Source organism: Mytilus edulis, chromosome 2 (assembly GCF_963676685.1).
Source record: "Mytilus edulis chromosome 2, xbMytEdul2.2, whole genome shotgun sequence".
Taxonomy (NCBI): Eukaryota; Metazoa; Mollusca; class Bivalvia; order Mytilida; family Mytilidae; genus Mytilus; species Mytilus edulis.
The window spans coordinates 24,179,318-24,198,791 of record NC_092345.1 but is presented as its reverse complement, the minus strand read 5'-3'; the positions used below and the strand labels follow the sequence as shown (position 1 = coordinate 24,198,791).

At 31.6% G+C, this 19,474-nt stretch overlaps 1 protein-coding gene across 4 annotated transcripts in view; it reads right to left on the bottom strand.

Annotated features, from left to right (window-relative positions):
- Positions 1–5,520: 5,520 nt before the first annotated feature.
- The window catches only part of LOC139511790 (uncharacterized), a 30,372-nt gene continuing 16,418 nt past the window's right edge, over positions 5,521–19,474 (bottom strand). For 3 of the 4 annotated variants that reach the window (XM_071298854.1, XM_071298851.1, XM_071298852.1), the window contains exon 2: positions 5,521–6,881. In XM_071298854.1, coding sequence (XP_071154955.1) covers positions 5,783–6,865 — 1,083 coding nt within the window. In that variant the 5' untranslated portion in view covers positions 6,866–6,881 and the 3' untranslated portion in view covers positions 5,521–5,782. Of the gene's footprint in view, positions 6,882–18,195; positions 18,384–19,474 lie in introns of all 4 variants that reach the window. The other variant, XM_071298853.1, reaches the window with a different exon arrangement.

Sequence of the window (19,474 nt, the reverse complement as noted above, 5' to 3'; positions counted from 1 at the left end):
TACTGAAACATTGGCTGCCGGTCTAAGATCGAACTGGAGACTGTATGTCCAACAGCAGCAGCACTGAAACATTGGCTACCGGTCTAAGATCGAACTTGGGACTGTATGTCCAACAGCAGCAGTACTGAAACATTGGCTACCGGTCCAAAGTCGAACTGGAGACTGTATGTCCAACAGCAGCAGTACTGAAACATTGGCTACTGGTCCAAAGTCGAACTGGAGACTGTATGTCCAACAGCAGCAGTACTGAAACATTGGCTGCTGGTTGAAGGAAGAACCAGAGTATAATTTTCCAACAGCAGCATTATTGATACGTTAGCTGTCTGAAGACATTACCTCTGGGGACTCATAAACAATTTCCAATAGACGGAATACTGAAATATTGGCTGCTGGGTTAAGGAAAGGCCTTAGAATTATTGTCCAACAGCAGTAAAAGTCAAGGAATATTGGAAGCTAGAGTGACAGTATCTCCAGAGATTTGGTATCCAACAGCACCAATACTAAGACGTTGGCTGCTGTGTTAATGTTACCTTAGTACTTCTAAAACATATGAAATCAAGGCGATATTATATTCGTTGATTATGAAAATATTGTTAAAATTAAAACCAGGGTTGCGTTCAATATTGTAGCGGCTTCGTAGTGCTACGAAGATTTATTATGACTATTGAACATGTATTTAGCCTAGCTGCTACATAGATATTAATAGCAGCTACGTAGCTGCTACGTAGCCGCAACGATATTGAACTCGACCCAGTATCAATCAAAGTACTACGATGCTAGGTATTCCTAGTTGAAATTGATCGACCAAGAAGGGAATAGATACTATAAATGACGCATTTTTATCTATTTGTGGGAATTAAACATTTCATTACCTTTGAACGAAGGGAACATAGCAGATTTTTCGAATGCGCTGTAAATGGAAATTCGTGTTTTGGGCAAAAGTTTAGATACTGCGTAGTAAATTCTTTTTCAATAATTAAAAAAAAAAGGAATATATATGGTTATATATTAGGATAGGAAGACAATTATATCAATCTTAAAGGGCACTAGCTACGAGATATATAAAAAATCTAATATATATTTTGTTTTTGTTCAATCATTAATGACTGTGAAATAGTGAAATAATTATTCGTTTTTAGCAGCCAGTATGGTTCAACTTTGTCAAAATAAGCTTAGAAAAATTGATGATGAATTATTCACCTGCAAGTTAATAATTCGACCCCTGTTAATTGTTTATTTTAGACTTTTGATAGTTTGGATAAATGTTTGACATTGTTAAAATCAAATATGAGAATTTGAGTCGATTTGGTGAACATGAATTTGACAGCTAGTCCCCCTTGAATGCTTAGTTTAGTTTGAATAATATACATATAAATTATGCAATTATCGATATTATGCAGGCGAAGCATGCATAGCCAGGCAACGCTAACGCGATCGGTTCACTCGTATTGGAGTTCATTGTTTTCTCTCTTGATTTTATTTATGATTTATCTTCTTGTTCGATTTATGAGATTTTACAATCTGGGATAAGTACTGTTGCCTTAATTGATATTTACAAAATAATAATACTACTCTAAAAGGTGAGATCACTTTAGTATAATGAAGAAAAAAACAAAGGCTTTACAAAGATTGAAAAATATGCTGAGCCCTGGATCAGATGGTTTTATAAAGGATTTTTTTTTTAATCATTAGATTTATTACTGATACTTATAAAATTTAGAATTTGTCAATACCTCAAAATTAAAGTATCACATCTTAAATTTTTTTTAAATGGGAGTACAGCTGATGAGTATCAAGGTTATTGAATTTCATATTAACCCAGCTCCAAGCTGCCTAGCACATTATCAAAAACAGTGATGAACCATATTTCATTCATGGTAGATATGTTTTTTAGAAGCAATCGTCTCATACAATATATTTTATTCTATGCAGAATTAAATATTAAATACAGGCAACAGTAGTATACCGGTGTTCACAAGTCATAAGTCGATTGAGAGAAACCAAATTCGGGTTACAAACTAAAACCGAGGGAAACACATCTACAATATGACAGTTGTTGTCCACTCGATCGTTTGATGTGATTCATAATTTGATTTTGCCATTTGATTAGGGACTTTCCGTTTTGAATTTTCCTCGGAGTTCAGTATTTTTGTGAGTTTACTTTCTACTTTAATTAGAAAACAAAGGAACAACAGGAACACTGAAGTGCAACATAAACAAAAACCAACATTCTTAGAAACGAACTACTGCCTTATTCCTTAATTGGTAAAGGACATTTAAAAAAAAGCAACGTCCTAATCGTGGATTTTTAAAAATATTTTTCATAGAGTATCTTTGTATTTCTAAACAAAATATTAGACTTTTGTTCAATTTCAATTTCGAACCAAGAAAACACTTGTTACACATAATCATGGAATATATTAAAAACAAAGAAATTAAAGAAATTACAATTAGGGATATCAACTCTGTAAAGATTTAAAGAGTTACTAATCGAGTACTCGTTTGATTTACCCAGCGATATATACAAAATGGAAACACAAAAGTATTCCCATTTTGATACATTGTGGGTCTTTGTACTATGGACAAAAACCCTCAACTTTATTACATAGGACTAGATGATAATAGTTTCAGGAATTTTATACCATAATAAAATAGCCCATTTACTACAAATTCTTATTTTAAAACTGGCAATAATCCAAACAATTAATTATCAAACCCCTATAGAAAAATGATTACTAATCATACTAATAACTAATACTGTCAATATGAAAACACCTGTTGCGGCTGTCATATAGAGGTTTAGCACTATAACACCAGGTTCAATTCACCATTTTCTACATTTGAAAAATGCCTGTACCAAGTCAGTAATGTGACAGTTGTTGTCCATTCGTTTGATGTGTTTTATCATTTGATTTTGCCATTTCATTAGGGACTTTGCGTTTTGAATTTTCATCGGAGTTCAGTTTTTTTGGTGATTTTACTTTTTTCTTTTATCAATGAGATATATTTGACTAAGTCAAATCAGTTTTATTTTTTATGTAGAAATTGTATATATATAATTATACCAAAATATGTATTAAACACACTTTTAAAGTTAAGTGATGGAATAGCATAGCTTTATTGTTGTCCTATTCAAAATAATTTATGGCTTACAAAATACAAGACTTCTCTGGATTTGATAACTCAAAATTAAATAAATAGCTAGACATCATGGGCCTGTTTTACTCACAATGGCTCTGTTTATTCATAATGGTCATGTAGTGATGCCCTGCTAGCCTGCAATGGACCAGTGTTGCGTTTGTTAATAAGAGACAATTTCGTGCATAATGCAATATACGATTTTTCTTTTTGTGTCCCATTTTGATCATAGAGCAACTCATATACAATTGCCTTTCAAACTTGTTTTATTTGATTGTTTTGATGAAACATTTATAACATTGTTTTCCTCATTTGTTGGGCAAAATACTAATTTAAACATGTTTTATACAAGGATAATTTGTTAATTCTTAACAGACAAGAATATTTCCAAAATCCTCGTCCCCACTCAGAATATCAAATCGTCCCCTGAGTACAAATTGGTGAAATATGGTTATTGAAGGTCTATACAATTATGGTTAAGATACTCATGAACCTTGATCAAAACATGGCTTCAAATCGACATAAAAGCTGCGTCGAATTTTGCAAATAATTATCAATATCACGATATGTGTTCCAAAGGGAACAGAATATAACGGAGGAAGAAATCTCACGAAAACAGTAATTTTTAAAATGATAGTGTACTTATAACACGATATAAGCAAAGGATGCAGTTAGTTTAAAAGAGGAAGTAATATTTCAATAGAAAGAATCTTGATTGTCTGCTTAGTAAGTTGATACTGTTTTCTTTTTCAAGTTGAATTATTGCATAATGATTTGTTTAATATGCTATTTAAACTTGTCTGTCTAACATTAACACCATTGTCGGATTTTCTTAGTTGTCTTGAAAAACTAATACCTAGTTCTGATGACTTTTTGTCAGACAATTACTTTTAAATAAACAGCTTTATTTTCATTAGATACTTGAAAGTATTGATAACTACACCTCACACTTTCATGTTTCCTCACCGCGTATCTTTGATAAAGGTATATGTCATTCCTCATACAAATTCTCTCCAGGTCGTAGTTCAACAACAGCAACATATACATACAGACACATGGTGTACGCTAACCCATTCAGTATGTTATATACAGAGACAACTTAACAACAGCAACACACACACACACATGGTGCATGTTAATCCATTCAGTATGTTATATACACAGACAACTTAACAACAGCAACACACACACACATGGTGTATGTTAATCCATTCAGTATGTTATATACACAACTCGACAACAGCAACACACACATACACATAGTGTACGTTAATCCATTCAGTATGTTATATACTCAGACAACTTAACAACAGAAACACACACACACATGGCGTATGTTAATCCATTCAGTATGTTATATACACAGACAACTCGACAACAGCAACACACATACACATGGTGTACGTTAATCCATTCAGTATGTTATATACTCAGACAACTTAACAACAGCAACACACATACACATGGTGTACGTTAATCCATTCAGTATGTTATATACTCGGACAACTTAACAACAGCAACACACACACACATGGTGTACGCTAACCCATTCAGTATGTTATATACACAGACAACTTAACAACAGCAACACACACATACACATGGTGTACGCTAATCCATTCAGTATGTTATATACACAGACAACTTAACAACAGCAACACACACACACACACACACACACAAATGGTGTTCGTTAATCCATTCAGTATGTTATCCACACGTTACCCACACAGACAACTTACACTCTATGATGCGCATCATGAATTAATATATTGAACACGATTTGTTTGAATCACTGAGTTTTTATATCATTTTTATTCATAACTTTTTAAGATGTTCAGATCATGATATATCATTGTATATGGTACGGTACTATTTCCAATAGACAGCTATTGTCAATACGAAAACATCCATTACTTGATACTTTTATGACCCAGTTTAACAGGGGAAATAGTGTATTAGGGGAACATAGTATCTATTACAGCCAACAGGGCATTATTACGGGCTGTTATGAATAAAACCTGTTTTGTGACCTTTTGTCAGATATTTGATGTTAAACAAATTAACCTAGATACTTGAAAGTATTAATAAATACAATTATCACTTTATTTTCTCATTCAAACCCGTTCGTTGAATAAAGTACCTGACATGAAAGAGCTGAATAAGATATACACAAAAATGTTCTGAAGTTATTTTTATTCGACTAATGTTGATAGTTCTGAGTAAAGAGGTCCTAGATAACTAACAGTCATTATGAATATTCAGTCGAATTATAAAAAAAATGGTTTTATCCATAAAGGCCCGAAATAATGCCATGTTGGCTATTAAAAGTACCGTTTTGATTCTGATAATAACTTGGAATTTAAGCAACAATATACTCCATTAGTTTACTCATTTTTATATTCATAAACAGATTTGAAACATTTGTTACTTCATCTAATCTCTGTCGTTTTTTCTTCATTCCGTCCCCTTTTTCAGCATAGTTTAGTAATATCTATGTTGTTTATATCATATAGTTCATGCTCACGTTCAATTTGTATTGTTATATATATTGTATTTTGGAGAAACTTTATAAGTATGGTTTACTTGTGTCTGATCTTTTTTGCTTTGAGCAAATAAAATATGTTTAAACTAATTTGTTTTTTCATCCATTTGAACGCTTTGATAAAATGCCTGTGGTATATAAACAAATTTTATGGAGTTTTTGCCTCCTCTGTAATACAGTTACATTAGTTTTTCGTCTTGTTTCATATCTCAAACAACTTGTAGTACCTGCATAATAATTTACATCACGGAAATTGTTTTTTATGAGGATTTTATTGTAATTTCGTTCGTTTTCTATTGTTTTCCATTTATCTTCCATATGGCCTTTATCTACGACTTGATGAATAGCACTAACAGTTTTGGAAAAGTCGATGGTACTAAAATTTAACATCCTTGCATGCAGCAATATAAAGTTATCATATGCAACCCGACCTATCACCAGATCCGGTAAAACGTCCCATGGATAAGATCTGTCAGTGAAAAAATAGTCCTCAGCATCTGAACGGAAGAGTCTCCCTCGCTTTCTCGAAACATGGATTAAAGATTTAAAAGATCCTGCTTCGTCCGTGCTTACATTCGCAACATCTGTCCTTCTACCTGTAGCCATGGTATGTGTATTGTTTAACATTGAGTTGTTTTTAAGAAGTTCAAGGTTTTCCGTTAATCCATTTGTAAATAAAATATCAGAATTTGCATATCCTATGAACGAAGCATTATAGCGTTTAGCAATTGCCATGTACATAAACTTAAGGATGGGTGTTCCTGATTTGGAAACGTGTTCTACAGGCAAAACATCCCAGCACGCTATTTTAAATTCGTCTGCTAATTGGGGACTGTTTGTGAATAATACTGCTTTCACGTTTCTACCAAGGGAAGGCCAGTTTCGTTTTGTATTGTTATGAACAACAAACCTTTTTGTTGATGCTACAAATGACGTAAAAATGACGTAATCATATACAACGGATTGTTCAAACGCATCTGAGTGTAGATCCCATAATAGGTGACGATACCTGTTGCATACCATATCTTTAGAAAGAATTGTGTCCTTTTGAATAATACTGACTAAATATTCCAGGGATCTGCTCAAGTTTAACATAGGCACACGGATTACTATTCCATTTAAAATTATACAAAACACAATTAATGAAATAGTTATCTTTTGAAATGTAGTTGTCCATGCCATTAGTCTGCATCTGAAACTATACAGAAATTCACTGATTAACACAAAATAATTTACAATCTATATATAAACGAATGGAACAAAGAAGGTGTTTAGAATGTACTGTTAACACCTTGCTGCCGGAGGAACATATGTGTTCAAACCGACTGTGCCGGAGGAACACATATCCATGTTTTAATTTATTAAGGTAGCAATACACAGTTAGGAGTTTAGTTTCGCATTTTGGCCCCTGTGGATTTTTCAAATAGGAAAGTTATTGTGTAATAAAATTAATTTTTAGACAGCTGAGTGCTTATTTAGCCTTCAAAGATGGTTTATAAGAGCATCAAGATTATTTTTTACATGTTTTATGGGCTGTTTTCTGTTTGACAATCCGTATTTTCATAGCTAGACCGGCCATCGGTCCAGAAATTAATGTAATGTTTACAAACACTTTTTTTCTACACGAAGTTTTTGACGCAATTTTACAAAAAAATGAGATGAAAGACATATGATTTTCATTGGATTTGCTGAATGATATATGTACACAGTTTCAGAAAAGGTATTACTTCAAGCGATTGAAATTCTACTTTTAGCCAAATTTTGGGGAAATATGTGACATCTTTTCCCCCCTTTTTGCAATATTTTATAACAAATAAATGCAGATTGTTGCCATGGATACACCCAAAAGAAATTATATTTTACAATTTTATATACTGGATATAAAATCTATGGAAGATTCTGATTACATACATATGCCCATATATGACACAAATAGTAAGCTTGATATTGCCAGAAAGCAATGAAAAGGGGATGGTAAAATTTATAAGGGCAAATTTTAATATTTTTTCCTAACTGTTTATTGCTACCTTATGGCATACTTACCAAGCTCAGAATTGTATAATTTAAGACTTTTCATGCCACAAATCTATTGATATTTAGATTCTAAATCAACTTCTGAGGAAATTAAGTGTTTAAGAATGACAATACATGTTAATTTTATTGTTTACAGTCCTTAGCAACCAAAATTAGACATTTTGACACAAGGCTTATATTTGTACTCTATCGGCTTAACTCTTGCTTCTGATGGATTGGGCTGCATGTAGTAGCCTAAGTATTGAACGCGTTGGTTTTTTTCTTGCGAATATATCAAATTATTGTTTTAATCAAGATTTCATGTTACATTTTGGCATATTTCAAATGTATAGTTAAATCAGAAGTAAGAAATTGATTCCCTATCACCAAGTTTTTTAATCAAGTCTTTGGTATGCAATAAGCATAAAGATTAACATTTTTATGCTTGAAATTGCTAAATTTTGTACTATTATGCATCATCAGAGATCTTATTAAGATTTTCAACATTTAAAAAGTGACAAAAGAGGTATAGTTTTTAAGATTTTGCTAAAAATGGAGGTAGAGACAAGATTTTACACTTTGACTTGGCACCTTTCTTTAAAATCAGTTTTTGTCGTGTTTCAGTGTCAACTGCTTACCTTCATAAAATATTCATTACTCAACCAATTTTCAAAAATAAAAGGCCATTTTGCTCGATTTAGCTAGCAGAACACAGAAAATAAGTTAAAAGGGAGAATTTGAAAAAAATATTTACTATTAAGGTAGCAATACACAGTTAGGAGTTTAGTTTCGCATTTTGGCCCCTGTGGATTTTTCAAATAGGAAAGTTATTGTGTAATAAAATTAATTTTTAGACAGCTGAGTGCTTATTTAGCCTTCAAAGATGGTTTATAAGAGCATCAAGATTATTTTTTACATGTTTTATGGGCTGTTTTCTGTTTGACAATCCGTATTTTCATAGCTAGACCGGCCATCGGTCCAGAAATTAATGTAATGTTTACAAACACTTTTTTTCTACACGAAGTTTTTGACAAAATTTTACAAAAAAATGAGATGAAAGACATATGATTTTCATTGGATTTGCTGAATGATATATGTACACAGTTTCAGAAAAGGTATTACTTCAAGCGATTGAAATTCTACTTTTAGCCAAATTTTGGGGAAATATGTGACATCTTTTCCCCCCTTTTTGCAATATTTTATAACAAATAAATGCAGATTGTTGCCATGGATACACCCAAAAGAAATTATATTTTACAATTTTATATACTGGATATAAAATCTATGGAAGATTCTGATTACATACATATGCCCATATATGACACAAATAGTAAGCTTGATATTGCCAGAAAGCAATGAAAAGGGGATGGTAAAATTTATAAGGGCAAATTTTAATATTTTTTCCTAACTGTTTATTGCTACCTTATGGCATACTTACCAAGCTCAGAATTGTATAATTTAAGACTTTTCATGCCACAAATCTATTGATATTTAGATTCTAAATCAACTTCTGAGGAAATTAAGTGTTTAAGAATGACAATACATGTTAATTTTATTGTTTACAGTCCTTAGCAACCAAAATTAGACATTTTGACACAAGGCTTATATTTGTACTCTATCGGCTTAACTCTTGCTTCTGATGGATTGGGCTGCATGTAGTAGCCTAAGTATTGAACGCGTTGGTTTTTTTCTTGCGAATATATCAAATTATTGTTTTAATCAAGATTTCATGTTACATTTTGGCATATTTCAAATGTATAGTTAAATCAGAAGTAAGAAATTGATTCCCTATCACCAAGTTTTTTAATCAAGTCTTTGGTATGCAATAAGCATAAAGATTAACATTTTTATGCTTGAAATTGCTAAATTTTGTACTATTATGCATCATCAGAGATCTTATTAAGATTTTCAACATTTAAAAAGTGACAAAAGAGGTATAGTTTTTAAGATTTTGCTAAAAATTGAGGTAGAGACAAGATTTTACACTTTGACTTGGCACCTTTCTTTAAAATCAGTTTTTGTCGTGTTTCAGTGTCAACTGCTTACCTTCATAAAATATTCATTACTCAACCAATTTTCAAAAATAAAAGGCCATTTTGCTCGATTTAGCTAGCAGAACACAGAAAATAAGTTAAAAGGGAGAATTTGAAAAAAATATTTACTATTAAGGTAGCAATACACAGTTAGGAGTTTAGTTTCGCATTTTGGCCCCTGTGGATTTTTCAAATAGGAAAGTTATTGTGTAATAAAATTAATTTTTAGACAGCTGAGTGCTTATTTAGCCTTCAAAGATGGTTTATAAGAGCATCAAGATTATTTTTTACATGTTTTATGGGCTGTTTTCTGTTTGACAATCCGTATTTTCATAGCTAGACCGGCCATCGGTCCAGAAATTAATGTAATGTTTACAAACACTTTTTTTCTACACGAAGTTTTTGACGCAATTTTACAAAAAAATGAGATGAAAGACATATGATTTTCATTGGATTTGCTGAATGATATATGTACACAGTTTCAGAAAAGGTATTACTTCAAGCGATTGAAATTCTACTTTTAGCCAAATTTTGGGGAAATATGTGACATCTTTTCCCCCATTTTTGCAATATTTTATAACAAATAAATGCAGATTGTTGCCATGGATACACCCAAAAGAAATTATATTTTACAATTTTATATACTGGATATAAAATCTATGGAAGATTCTGATTACATACATATGCCCATATATGACACAAATAGTAAGCTTGATATTGCCAGAAAGCAATGAAAAGGGGATGGTAAAATTTATAAGGGCAAATTTTAATATTTTTTCCTAACTGTTTATTGCTACCTTATGGCATACTTACCAAGCTCAGAATTGTATAATTTAAGACTTTTCATGCCACAAATCTATTGATATTTAGATTCTAAATCAACTTCTGAGGAAATTAAGTGTTTAAGAATGACAATACATGTTAATTTTATTGTTTACAGTCCTTAGCAACCAAAATTAGACATTTTGACACAAGGCTTATATTTGTACTCTATCGGCTTAACTCTTGCTTCTGATGGATTGGGCTGCATGTAGTAGCCTAAGTATTGAACGCGTTGGTTTTTTTCTTGCGAATATATCAAATTATTGTTTTAATCAAGATTTCATGTTACATTTTGGCATATTTCAAATGTATAGTTAAATCAGAAGTAAGAAATTGATTCCCTATCACCAAGTTTTTTAATCAAGTCTTTGGTATGCAATAAGCATAAAGATTAACATTTTTATGCTTGAAATTGCTAAATTTTGTACTATTATGCATCATCAGAGATCTTATTAAGATTTTCAACATTTAAAAAGTGACAAAAGAGGTATAGTTTTTAAGATTTTGCTAAAAATTGAGGTAGAGACAAGATTTTACACTTTGACTTGGCACCTTTCTTTAAAATCAGTTTTTGTCGTGTTTCAGTGTCAACTGCTTACCTTCATAAAATATTCATTACTCAACCAATTTTCAAAAATAAAAGGCCATTTTGCTCGATTTAGCTAGCAGAACACAGAAAATAAGTTAAAAGGGAGAATTTGAAAAAAATATTTACTATTAAGGCATACTTACCAAGCTCAGAATTGTATAATTTAAGACTTTTCATGCCACAAATCTATTGATATTTAGATTCTAAATCAACTTCTGAGGAAATTAAGTGTTTAAGAATGACAATACATGTTAATTTTATTGTTTACAGTCCTTAGCAACCAAAATTAGACATTTTGACACAAGGCTTATATTTGTACTCTATCGGCTTAACTCTTGCTTCTGATTGATTGGGCTGCATGTAGTAGCCTAAGTATTGAACGCGTTGGTTTTTTTCTTGCGAATATATCAAATTATTGTTTTAATCAAGATTTCATGTTACATTTTGGCATATTTCAAATGTATAGTTAAATCAGAAGTAAGAAATTGATTCCCTATCACCAAGTTTTTTAATCAAGTCTTTGGTATGCAATAAGCATAAAGATTAACATTTTTATGCTTGAAATTGCTAAATTTTGTACTATTATGCATCATCAGAGATCTTATTAAGATTTTCAACATTTAAAAAGTGACAAAAGAGGTATAGTTTTTAAGATTTTGCTAAAAATTGAGGTAGAGACAAGATTTTACACTTTGACTTGGCACCTTTCTTTAAAATCAGTTTTTGTCGTGTTTCAGTGTCAACTGCTTACCTTCATAAAATATTCATTACTCAACCAATTTTCAAAAATAAAAGGCCATTTTGCTCGATTTAGCTAGCAGAACACAGAAAATAAGTTAAAAGGGAGAATTTGAAAAAAATATTTACTATTAAGGTAGCAATACACAGTTAGGAGTTTAGTTTCGCATTTTGGCCCCTGTTGATTTTTCAAATAGGAAAGTTATTGTGTAATAAAATTAATTTTTAGACAGCTGAGTGCTTATTTAGCCTTCAAAGATGGTTTATAAGAGCATCAAGATTATTTTTTACATGTTTTATGGGCTGTTTTCTGTTTGACAATCCGTATTTTCATAGCTAGACCGGCCATCGGTCCAGAAATTAATGTAATGTTTACAAACACTTTTTTTCTACACGAAGTTTTTGACGCAATTTTACAAAAAAATGAGATGAAAGACATATGATTTTCATTGGATTTGCTGAATGATATATGTACACAGTTTCAGAAAAGGTATTACTTCAAGCGATTGAAATTCTACTTTTAGCCAAATTTTGGGGAAATATGTGACATCTTTTCCCCCCTTTTTGCAATATTTTATAACAAATAAATGCAGATTGTTGCCATGGATACACCCAAAAGAAATTATATTTTACAATTTTATATACTGGATATAAAATCTATGGAAGATTCTGATTACATACATATGCCCATATATGACACAAATAGTAAGCTTGATATTGCCAGAAAGCAATGAAAAGGGGATGGTAAAATTTATAAGGGCAAATTTTAATATTTTTTCCTAACTGTTTATTGCTACCTTATGGCATACTTACCAAGCTCAGAATTGTATAATTTAAGACTTTTCATGCCACAAATCTATTGATATTTAGATTCTAAATCAACTTCTGAGGAAATTAAGTGTTTAAGAATGACAATACATGTTAATTTTATTGTTTACAGTCCTTAGCAACCAAAATTAGACATTTTGACACAAGGCTTATATTTGTACTCTATCGGCTTAACTCTTGCTTCTGATGGATTGGGCTGCATGTAGTAGCCTAAGTATTGAACGCGTTGGTTTTTTTCTTGCGAATATATCAAATTATTGTTTTAATCAAGATTTCATGTTACATTTTGGCATATTTCAAATGTATAGTTAAATCAGAAGTAAGAAATTGATTCCCTATCACCAAGTTTTTTAATCAAGTCTTTGGTATGCAATAAGCATAAAGATTAACATTTTTATGCTTGAAATTGCTAAATTTTGTACTATTATGCATCATCAGAGATCTTATTAAGATTTTCAACATTTAAAAAGTGACAAAAGAGGTATAGTTTTTAAGATTTTGCTAAAAATGGAGGTAGAGACAAGATTTTACACTTTGACTTGGCACCTTTCTTTAAAATCAGTTTTTGTCGTGTTTCAGTGTCAACTGCTTACCTTCATAAAATATTCATTACTCAACCAATTTTCAAAAATAAAAGGCCATTTTGCTCGATTTAGCTAGCAGAACACAGAAAATAAGTTAAAAGGGAGAATTTGAAAAAAATATTTACTATTAAGGTAGCAATACACAGTTAGGAGTTTAGTTTCGCATTTTGGCCCCTGTGGATTTTTCAAATAGGAAAGTTATTGTGTAATAAAATTAATTTTTAGACAGCTGAGTGCTTATTTAGCCTTCAAAGATGGTTTATAAGAGCATCAAGATTATTTTTTACATGTTTTATGGGCTGTTTTCTGTTTGACAATCCGTATTTTCATAGCTAGACCGGCCATCGGTCCAGAAATTAATGTAATGTTTACAAACACTTTTTTTCTACACGAAGTTTTTGACGCAATTTTACAAAAAAATGAGATGAAAGACATATGATTTTCATTGGATTTGCTGAATGATATATGTACACAGTTTCAGAAAAGGTATTACTTCAAGCGATTGAAATTCTACTTTTAGCCAAATTTTGGGGAAATATGTGACATCTTTTCCCCCCTTTTTGCAATATTTTATAACAAATAAATGCAGATTGTTGCCATGGATACACCCAAAAGAAATTATATTTTACAATTTTATATACTGGATATAAAATCTATGGAAGATTCTGATTACATACATATGCCCATATATGACACAAATAGTAAGCTTGATATTGCCAGAAAGCAATGAAAAGGGGATGGTAAAATTTATAAGGGCAAATTTTAATATTTTTTCCTAACTGTTTATTGCTACCTAAAGCTTCTCCTCAGTACTGTATCTTTTTCAAATGAAAGACTAAAGTTCAAACATGGTTATATTATAAGTTATATACGTTCATATCCGTAGATATGGTTATTTTAACACCCTGAATTATCCAAGTACACCCTGATTCGCAGCCGAAGGGTGTACAGGGTTCTGAAGGGTGTTAAAATATCCATATCTACGGATATGAACATAGATAACGAATTTATCCCCGGTCTTAGCCTAAATCTGGCAATTTTTAGAGAAATTCGACCACAAAGTTTAACGTGAAAGTAACGTTTTTTTCATTTTTTAAATAACTTTTATTGAAATTTGAGATTTTGACATATTTTTGACGGGGTGTACTTTGGTAGAACCCTACAGGTAGACAAAAATAGACGTTTTTAATCTGAAGACAGAGAAAGTGAAATGGGTCGATTTTTGCGCTGAAAAGTTGTGAGAGTTACATCATAGACGGTGTAACGTCAACGCAGGTCATTTGCATAGCTAGGTCAGTGTCCCATTCATTGACAATGTGGCAGAATAGTGATGCATTTACTAAAATGATGGCAAATAATCGACATAACAAGATAAAATCGTTAGTGGATTAAGTATCTAATTATACAGACATCATGGATAATCTACAGAATTCGATATTTCATAAGGAACAACCATGGAACTAAGGAAAACGCGCGTGAATTTCCCCAATGTAATGGGAAGCAACGTCCGGTGATGTTGGTTAGCCACAGTCAGGGGCTATGGGTTTTGTAACGACGTGCGTTAACCAATCAATATCCTAGAAATGTACTAAGCCGGGGATAAGTATTCATCAATGGGTCCCAAATAGTTCGGTCACTATGACATGACGTCATATGTCGAATGACGTCATTGTTGGACATCCAACGTCACAGTCTTGGGACAAGATTTTAGATACGGCGTGGTAGATTCTTCCTATATAATTTTGAAAAGATGTTCATATATCAGAAGAGGAAAACAATTATATTGACATTAAAATATTTTTGAAATACCGTAAAAGAAACGTCCAACAAGTATGCATCTAAACTCATTTTAGAAAGAGAGTTTTAAAGCACGGGATGTATGTGACAGACTCTTTTTGGGAAAAGGAAAAAAATATATATTGCATCTTTAAATCTAATGTAATTGAAACAACCAATAGAGTGGGGCCCAGATATTCGCCGGGGACACAATTTCGCCGTGTTATGTTTTTGAGGTGTAAAAACTTGGTTGGTTGAAATGGAAGAAATATGCCGGAAAATTATAATTGTTTCACAAATATGATTATTTTTTAAACTGAGACAAAATTGCGGCACTTACCGCAAAGCATCGAAAAACGGACAATGATTTTTGGCCAATTTCCTGAATGAAAAACACGATTTTAAAGAACTATTTCTTAGTAATTCTTTGGCTGATTCCCTAAATGACAGTTCTTTACGTATTTGAAATGTCTGCTACTCATCTATAATGAAATTGATTTGCCAAATATTGTTTAAAGCTGCAGTTATTTGTTTTTTTTTTAACCAAAAATAGATGTGTAAAAACGGCGAATATGTGTCCCTCATTGACAAAATATCAGGCAATTTCAAACGCCCTTTAAAAATAATCTTACTTTTCAGATGATTATTTTCAAAAAAAGACGTCTTCAAGCTTAAGAAAATTTTGTATTTGAAGTTATTTTCTTATAGAAATATCAGTATACTTCAAAAAACATATAGACCTGAACATAAACTATAGAAAACATGGAAAGATAAGGCGAAAATGAGCACCCCACTCTAAATAGCAATACTTTACTGGTTTCAATACAGAAACAAAAACATAAAATTTACGGTAATGTTTTAAATTTCAAATTTAAGATGAAACAAACCGGAAATACTTAATCTGCATTGAAGTTGTTTGAGATATTGAGCACATATTATGGACATTGAAGTTGTTTGAGATATTGAGCACATATTCTGGACATTGAAGTTGTTTGAGATATTGAGCACATATTATGGACATTGAAGTTGTTTGAGATATTGAGCACATATTATGGACATTGAAGTTGTTTGAGATATTGAGCACATATTCTGGACATTGAAGTTGTTTGAGATATTGAGCACATATTATGGACATTGAAGTTGTTTGAGATATTGAGCACATATTATGGACATTGAAGTTGTTTGAGATATTGAGCACATATTCTGGACATTGAAGTTGTTTGAGATATTGAGCACATATTATGGACATTGAAGTTGTTTGAGATTTTGAGCACATATTATGGACATTAAGGTTGTTTGAGATATTGAGCACATATTATGGACTTGGCACTCAATAGCAGAGTTCTGGCAAACACTTAATGACGAATACAAATAATTTCCTAATGAGATGTTACATGTAAACAAAAATCTTTAAAAGAAATTAAGGCAGTTAACATGGCCAGCATCTGCTTGAACCCCCTTAGCCTCTAATACTACAATGTTTCTTTGGTTTATTTTTAGTACATGAATAGAGGATGAATTTCTAATTTACATCACCACATTTAATTTTGGCAAAACATATTTTTTGCTTTTCATATTTTAAACCTTATGCGTCCATAATTGAATACTACAAAGTTACCATCCGTCCAAAACATAGTTTTGCTTTATTTTATGCTATCTTTCTTCTTTGAATATATATTGTTGCCAATAGCCGCAAATTCGTTAATTATCTTTAAAAATGTAAAGCACTTCACAGAACTGTATTGTAGAATACAGTTCTGTGCTTATTAATGTAATATTAATGGAAATAACTATTATTACTTTATTTTTAATTTATGAATGTTTTCATAATTGACCTGTTATAAGTCAAAGGTCTGGTATAATGGTCGAGGGTGTCTGTAATGGCAAGAGGCAACACCAAAAAAGGTAATGTGATGGAATAACATGTAAATGTAAACATAGTTTCATTGCTGTTCTATTTAAAGTTATAAATGGCATGCAAAATACAATAATTCTCTCTGGATTTTAAAACTCAAAATTAAATAAATTGATAGACCCGCGTATTTTTTTTCAAAACGGCCCCGTTTATTCTTAATGGTCTTGTATAATGACCAGTTTCCTTTTATTAATAGAAGGGCAGCTTCATACATAGTGCACTAAACTAGTTAAAAAATAATAACGTTCTATAAAAATGTCCTTAATTGTTTTTTGTTGTAACGAGCCTTGGAAACGGTATCAGTACTTCCTGTATCTTATACAGTATGATACAAACACAAGGAAAGTTAACATTTGCCATAAACTGATGTTTATAAGTACTAAGCGTTAACCACTAGTTGTGCTCTTTTAGAGAATTAGTATTAGCATTGCTCGAATGTTTTAATACTAAATAGTATTGTCAACAAATGTATGCAATGAACTGCATTATGTTTAAATGATGTTAAATTCACAGACAACAACAGAATTCCCTAGATACAAATATTGCAGCATACTTCGTAAACTAGCTATTATATTCTAAGATTGAAACCCCCACAGTTTGATAGAAATTGATAACATATTATAGTAGGCCCGAAACAAAAAAGTCATCCCCATAGTTCCATCTCTCTCAGGCGAGATTCCCCAAAGATGTATTTTTGTGTAACCTTCTGATCATATAACTCCTCCAGTATATATATATGAAGCCCAGGTTGTCGTGTGGTCTAGCGCGCCAGTTACAGTGCAGGCATTTTGGTGTCACGATATCTCAGTAGCATGGGTTCGAATCCCGGCGAGGGAAGAACAAAAAATTTGTGAAAGCAAATTTACAGATCTAACATTGTTGGGTTGATGTTTAGACGAGTTGTATAAATATGTACATATAAGTTTATAAGTACGTCTGAGTCAGTGACATCTCTACAACAGATTTATCCATCGGATCACCAGCAATGATGATGATGCATGGCTGTGTACATAATGTTTAGACGAGTTGTATATACATATAAGTTTATATATACACATATAAGTTTAATACTATATTATGTTCAATTGGCTTTCAAACTTGTTTTATTTGATTGTTTTGATGACAAACTTTTTTTCATTTTTTTCCATTCTCCATTGTTGTGCAAAAGTCTCATTTAAACCTGTTTTGGACAAGGACAATATGTTAGTTCTTACCGGACCAGAATATTTCAAATATCCTAATCCCCTCAGAATTTCAAACGATCGTCACGGTTTTCAGGTACATATTGGTCAAAGCTGTAATTATTGAAGGTCAATTAAATGATGATCAAGAAACCCATGAGTCTTGGTTAAAACATAGCTCCAGATCGACATTCAAGATGCGTCGAATAGAAATTGACTTTCTGCAATGAATATTAATACATCTGTTAAACAATTTCAGATTGACTGAAAATCTCTTTGCAAAGTGTGTTACCGTTTATAAATTGAGGAGATATATAAAAAAAAATCACTTTTTATTTCGTATTTTAATGTTTAAGAATGAATTGAATTATTATACATGTACATATATACGTGCACTTGCATATGGTCGATTTCTATCCGACGCAATCATAAACTTTCATACGGTTAATTAGAAAATAAAACAATGAAAGGCCTTTTTAAAAGTGTGGAATATATGCAGGGAAAATTGCCACTACCTCTCTATTCAAAGTTGGATGTACAATTAAACTAAAGCTTTATTTTTCATAGACAAACACATATCAAAGAAACCGATATTATAATTTCTAATATAAAATACTCTTGAAAATCAATATTGCATATTTCGTGGCTGATGATTATGAATATGGGCCATGAAGTGCGGGCAATATAAAGGTCTGCAATAATCAAGTTGATTATTAACAAAATTGTGAGGATCAGTTTTGACATGAATATCAATTATATGGTAATTTTTATAACTTTCCTGAATTTTTCGAAAAACTAAGGATTTTCTTATCCCAGGCTTTGATAACCGTAGCCGTATTTGTCACAACTTTTTGGAATTTTGGAATGCTCTTAAACTTTGTACTTGTTTGGCTTTATATAACTATTTTGGTATGAGCGTCACTGATGAGTCTTATGTAGACGAAACGCGCGTCTGGCGTACTAAGTTAAAATCCTGGTACCTTTGATAATTATTTAAGCTTAAAGATTGTGACATGGTCCTGTAAAACAATGTAAAAGTCAAAATTATATAGAAGAGTTCTTGTTATATTGTGAAAATATTCATAGTTCGCATCCACTAAACTAACGTTTCCGTAGATCATAACGAGGTAATTATAATACTAGTTTATGATAAAACCATATACTTTATATTATTGTGAAACAAATCTCAAACATCAAAAAGTAAGACTTTTCTAGTTGTATTTCTACCAAACAGATTGTTTGTCATTTATTTGATTTTCGATTTTTAAAAATCCGACAGTCTCTGTGCATATGGTGTTTTTCTTTATCATTT